Below are 6,352 nucleotides of genomic sequence, written 5' to 3'. Positions count from 1 at the left end.
TACGTTCCCAGTACACCACGATCTCCTAAAGAATATTCGGCACATTACTTTCATCTAGTACATCCACGATGAAACGCATATCCTTTGATGTATTACCCTAGTTAGTTAAAGAAAAAATAAATAGTATTAATATGTAAGGTAAATAATATTAATATTTTTAAATAAAAATTAAACAATTATTATTTTTGTAATAAAATATTTTATAATTAAAAATTATTAAGTAAAATAATAATTTAAATAAATTATTTAATAAATATTTAACTTAATATTTTTTATCTTTTAATATCATATTTTAAAATTATTAATTATTTATATATATAAATAAATATCCATAAAATATAATAAATAGATAATATATATATATATATATATATATATATATATATATATATATATATAATTAAATAATAAAACAAAAAAATATATTTTTGACATATTTTAAATTGTTAATAAAAATTTGTTATTTTAATTTATATGGTCTTATATAGGTATATTTTATAATAATATTAAATTATTTTTATTAAATAAAAATAAAAATTAATTTTTATAATAAATAATTTTATTATTTAATATAAATAATAATAATTATATATATATTGTAATATATTATTAAATTTAAAGACTAAAATAAAAATTAAATGAAAAAAAAACTTTAAGATAAATTAAAAAAAAAAATTTAAATTAAAAAAAATAAAAATATATTTAACTAAACATGTTTTTTAAATAATTAAAAAATATATTTGAGACTTATTTATTATTTTAAATATATATATTAAAACACTATTTACTAGAAAGAATAATATTTAGAATTGATAAAAAAAAATTAAATCAAATATCAATTATTACATATTTTTAATTTATTTAATTATTTATATATATTAATTTTAAATATTTTATAATATTTGTCCAATTATTTTTTATAATAATATTTTTTAAAATAATTAATTATATTAAATTTATTTATTATTTTTGATAAATGTCAAATTTTACTAATTAATCAAAATAAATATAAATATAAAAAATAAATGAATTAATTATTTGATTGTTTAGTATTTTTATTTTTTAAGTAAATCAACAATAAATAATATTTATAAGAAAGTAGAAATTTATATAATTTGATATAAAAAAATAAACTTATTTTTGAAATTACTGTTTATAAATTTGATCTTTTTTTAAGTTTTTTTCAAATAAACAAAATTAAATTTCAAACTCAAAAAAAAATAATTTTTATAATTTTTGATATTTAATAAATTTAAAAATATATACTAAAGTTAAATTTACTGAAAATAATTTAAAATTAATTAAATTAAATAATATTATTTTTCAACAAAATATTTATACATAAATAGATGTCTTAATAGTGCTAATTTAAGTTAGAGTACGTTTGAATATTATAAAATGTAACATTAATGTTTTATTTGACTATATAAATATAATTTAAAACTTAACTTAGCAAGACAACCATCTACTAAATTCATGATTAGCCAAGCCAAACCTCTTTAATATGAGAAGTATGCCTTGTTACTACTACTTCATAATGGCAAATTTGACTTGGTATAGCATAAAATATAATGTAAAATTATAGCCACATGAATGAAACAAAGATTATACAGTATTGAGTCTCGAGAAAAGACACGTACCTTCAACCTAATAATGTGTGTAACATGTGAACAATTTGAATCCCATGCTCTCAAAAAATCAAACAACACTGTACAAGAATTACCTTCCAAATCAATAGAAAAAACAATCTCTATAAAGGCACAATACTGCCAGTTTTTCAATTCATAGTCATGTTCACAAAACCTAATCTCACACTTGTATGCTTGAAATGCTTCTCCATTGTCTTGTCTTGGGTGCCTTGTCCAAAAGCATCAATAAGCCACTACCACTGTTGGCCGATCCAAAGTTGTATCTGGTAAAAAAACAATAATATGTAATTTTTCAAGGTTTTGGCGAATAGATAAATTGAAATATAATTATACAAAAAACAGTTATATTCCCATAATCAAATCAAACTGGACTGTTATTGTTTTCAATTATTCCTATAGATAAAATACAAGTTTTCAAATAGGGTCATTATTGTTTTATGATAATCCAATTATTTTAAATCTAATCATGTAGCAGATTCATGCTTCTCTATTGCCAGCTTCACGAAACCAACAAAATTGATCTTCATCATTTAGAATTATATCCCCAATTTTCTGAAGCTCCACATACAAAATTTTGACAAATACACAATACAAACATGTAATGAAAAGAGATTTTATTAGAGGACACCCAAAGAGAGAAATTTATGTATCTCACAATTTTAAATGTTCACTTTTACCATTTGTTGATTGAAAAAAGAAAAGCAATTAGCCAAAGAAAATAAATGCAACTCCTAATAACAATGAAACTTACTTGCTGGATTGAGTCTTTTTCCTCCTCCATAAAACAAAAGATACAACCCACTGAAAAACATGAGAGACATATAAATTAGGTGCATAGAGATTTGTAATTTGAAGAAAACTAAGTATTTAAGATCACAAAACAAAATGTACAATCACAAAGAAGAATGAATCTCATATTATAATTTATAATAGCAGATTTAAATCAACTAGTAAGAACTTTCTTCTATGCCTTGTTTTGAACTGGCATAGTCTCAATTGTCTTTAACAGGAAATATATTACTAAGAACACTTTTACGTAAATACATCGCAATAAAATATGTAACTGGATATCAATTCATGGACAAAAAAATGGTTCAATCAGATATGAAATATAATACTGGCCATGTTTTATTTCAAATTTTCTTATCAAATTTCTTTTGCTAGAAGGGTAAAGCAAAAGTCGTATTTTATCATTTCTTTGTCACTTGTTACTTCTTGACATTCATGTCCAAATATTGTTGATTTTATCAAGAAACATCTAGGGTTAAGATGCTAATACAACATATTTTATAACGTCAATATTAGATATTGAATACTAAGAAAAACCATATTATTATAGCCTGATTAATTTATCAGACCACATTGAAGCTCTATTGAACAACTAGTGAACAACATAACACAACCAGTATAAGAAATAATATAATTGTCCAAATGAATCTGTTTCAGGCTTTCAGCTATTCAATAGCTCAAAGACAAAATAAAGCCTCTCAAACTTTAACCAGCTTAATATAAAGTAATGTTAAAGTTCTTGAATAGGAAAAACAAATGTTAATTACCTTGATCAGAGGAACAATGGAAATGGTCCCAAAAGGCAATGGCTTTTTCACAGGCACCCTTCTTACTGGCGACATTTCATTGCATAAATGTTGAGCAATCTCCTTCAACAGCACTAGCTGCACTTTGTCTGTTCGCATGGAAATTATTGTATTTCTCATAGATTCTCTGTCAGCCTCAAGAGCCTGAAGTCTCAAATAGAGCTTCTTGATCTCAGGATCCCCAAGATCAGTTTCATTCAAAGATTCCTTTGGAGTAATCATATCACCAGGGAAAACACCAACATGGGATTTAAGTTTAGGTGAACAATCACCAGTGCCTCCTTGATGAACAGAATCGATTGTGTATACCCTATCATTCATGTCATCTGCACCATTTGTCTTATATTCCACTTTTTCCATAATAGGTTCTTCTTCCGTCACACTCTTCTTGTTGTGCATGTCACTCTGTGTAAGAGGTTCCGTTACAAACTGAAGACCTGTTTCTTTACTTGTTGCAGAAAGTGAAATTGATTTATCTGTAGAACTTCTCCTTAAATGTCCATGTAGACTAGGAAATTGTCCAACAATAACCTTTTCATATACATTGTTGTTTCCAGAAAAGTCTCCATCTGTATGGATTTTTTTGGGGCTTCTTTCTAATTGGTCGATCCTGAACTCTATATCCTTCAAATGATCAAGAGAAGTCGGAGATTCACCAAATGCATATTTCTCAACATCATCTATATCATTGTTTACCTCTAAGCCAACATGGTTCTCATTAAAATTGCACTTCAAAGGAGGATAATCCTGAATGGGAAGATCAAATTGTGATCCAAATTCAATAAGGCTGTCATTGCGGATCATGCCCCCTCTTCCACCATCTGCCTCAGATTCTGTGAGCCCATAGCTCATCATCCTATGTTTATATGACTGTATCTCACAATAGAGAGATTGTATACTTTGCTCCCTCTTGTACAATAGTTCATCCATTGCTGAAAGCTCCTCCTGGTCATGTGCCATCTTTTCCTCTGCAAACCGCTTGAATTGTCGAGTCTCCAACTGAATCTCAGCCTTCTCCCTCTGCAGCCTCAGAATCATTGCCATCGTTTCATTTGCAGCAGACGATGAAGCATTTCTCTCCTCTTCCAGTTCAAGAGAAAGCTCTTGTATAGTCTCTTGTTGGCTGCTAACAATATCACGTAAGGCTTCACACTCATTCTCAATTTCCACTCGAGCAATTTGTGGAAAGGGGAAATCTGGAATTGAAAACACGTTGCTTTCCTCAAATTCATCCAACTTCCTCTTCACAGTTCGAATCCAAGTCCCGGACTTCATCATCGAGCAATTGCAGGCACAATCACAACACTGGACCAAACTTATAGAAGGCATTGCTCCCCCTGACTCCATAACCAAACGTGCATCCAAAACCCCTCCACAAAAGTAAATATAAAGAAAAAGTCGTTCAACTAAAACCAAAAAAAGATAAGTTCCCTAAATCTACAACAGGAGATTCTCAAAATACGAAACTTCCATTTGTTTGCCTCCAAATAGCCGATCTACACAGATCCTCAAATAAAACACAAGGTAGTATCCTGATAGACCAAAACGAACAAATAGTTTAGGTACACTCAAAGAAGAAGATAAAAAAAAGATAGCTTTAATCGATAATCTGAGAGGAGCTGAAGACGGCTAATACTGGAGCAGAAAAAAGAAAGAGAAAATGAAAGAACCTGTCGATCTCTTTTCCAGTAGGGGATAAGGATTTAAGACACAACGACGAAGAGGAAGGAAGCGGGAACGAGTGGGGCAAGGACATATGTATGCGTGTAGCGAAACCAAAAGCAGAGCAAAGATAGATAGAGAGAGAGGGCGGGGGATCGAAATTTGAAGCCCTAGATTTTCAATACAAAAAATTTGTTGTTTTTCTTGCTTCGTGCTTCGGGCAAAAATGTTGGCTGTGGGTGGAGAGAGAACAGAGAAGTAAACAAATGGGAAAAAGAAGAAATCAAAGAGAGTGAGAGACGGCCGAATTGGCTTTTTTTTCCATTCTCCGTGGGGAAATAATAATAATAATAATAATAATAATAATAATAATAATAATAATAATGTTTAAACCTTTATAGGGTACACCAATACCATGTAAAAAAAAATAGAAAATCAATTTAAAATCATTCCTATTAATTAAAATGTTATATGAGTGTGATTTTTTTTTTTCGTTTAAAATAGGTGGGAACATTAAATTTATAACATTTTAATTAATTAAATTAATTAATTTTTATGTTTTAAATTCAATTAATTATAGATATATATTAATAAATTTGATATATATTAATAAATGGGGAAATCGTTAAATTAAATTGAATTATGAAAAACATTTTAATTGATTAAAATGAATTTAGAATAATTAAAATGAACACACATGGTTTTAATGAATAATGAAAAATAAAAAAGTTTAGCAATGTGTTAATGTGTAGGTAAAATCAAAAACATTTGTTCTAGGTAACTGATCATAAGTAGCTCGCCATCAGCTGAAGACTCGCTAATGGTAGAGTTGTCATCAGCTGAAGACTCGTTAACATCAACAGAATTGTCATTAGCTGAATAATCGCTAACAGCAGAGTTGACATCAGCTGAAGACTCGCTAACAACAGAGTAAACATCAGTGGACTCGCTATCAGCTGAGTTGCTCCATCAGTAGAGTTCGATGATAATAGAGTTGCTCAAACAGCAGAGTTCGCTGACAGTAGAGTTGCTCAAATAGCAGAGTTCGATAGCAGTAGAGTTGCTCAAACAATAGAGTTCGCTAGCAGCAGAGCTCGCCATTAGCAGAGTTCGCTAGCAACTAAGCTGATCAACAACTAAGTTTGCTATCAGCAGAGTAGCTCATCAGCAGAGCTGATCTTCAGTAGAGATCGTTGTCAGCAGAGTTCCACATCAGCTGGATGTTTATCATCAGCTGGATGTTTATCAGCTGAGTCAAGTAGTTCAGCATTCATAAATTACAATACGACAAAATGTACAACCAGCTCTCTGCTCTGACATGCAAAACGATAAACGAATATTTCATTCCCCTGCGCACTAAAACCCCGTATGCTAGGCATACGACAAACGTATCGTTGACACATATTGACAAAATGGATTCGACCGTTGTCATGCCTCAAGTATAAA

General features: G+C 29.0%; 1 protein-coding gene across 2 annotated transcripts; it reads right to left on the bottom strand.

The window, feature by feature from the left end:
- Positions 1-1,535: 1,535 nt before the first annotated feature.
- On the bottom strand, positions 1,536-5,172 carry LOC124935029 (myosin-binding protein 7-like). 2 transcript variants are annotated; one of them, XM_047475497.1, is made up of 4 exons: positions 4,915-5,172; positions 3,206-4,740; positions 2,401-2,450; positions 1,536-1,912 (listed from the first exon to the last, which is right to left on the bottom strand). In XM_047475497.1, the coding sequence occupies exons 2-4, from the start codon at positions 4,589-4,591 to the stop codon at positions 1,810-1,812; spliced, it is 1,539 nt and encodes a 512-aa protein (XP_047331453.1). In that variant the 5' UTR covers positions 4,592-4,740; positions 4,915-5,172; the 3' UTR covers positions 1,536-1,809. The 2 variants fall into 2 exon arrangements, with proteins under 2 accessions (XP_047331453.1, XP_047331452.1); XM_047475496.1 differs by lacking the exon at positions 4,915-5,172 and having other exon boundaries at positions 3,206-4,777.
- Between the last annotated feature and the right edge of the window lie 1,180 nt (positions 5,173-6,352).

The sequence above is a fragment of the Impatiens glandulifera genome, chromosome 4 (genome assembly GCF_907164915.1).
Source record: "Impatiens glandulifera chromosome 4, dImpGla2.1, whole genome shotgun sequence".
Taxonomy (NCBI): domain Eukaryota; kingdom Viridiplantae; phylum Streptophyta; class Magnoliopsida; order Ericales; family Balsaminaceae; genus Impatiens; species Impatiens glandulifera.
This window is presented reverse-complemented; position numbering and strand designations above follow the sequence as displayed.

Coding starts and splice junctions, on each gene's coding strand:
- LOC124935029 (XM_047475497.1), bottom strand. CDS start 4,591: ATGGAGTCAGGGGGAGCAATGCCTTCTATAAGTTTGGTCCAGTGTTGT. Junction 2,451..3,205: donor CCATTGTTCCTCTGATCAAG/GTAATTAACATT, acceptor CATGTTTTTCAG/TGGGTTGTATCTTTTGTTTT. Junction 1,913..2,400: donor AAAAAGACTCAATCCAGCAA/GTAAGTTTCATT, acceptor TTTTTTTACCAG/ATACAACTTTGGATCGGCCA.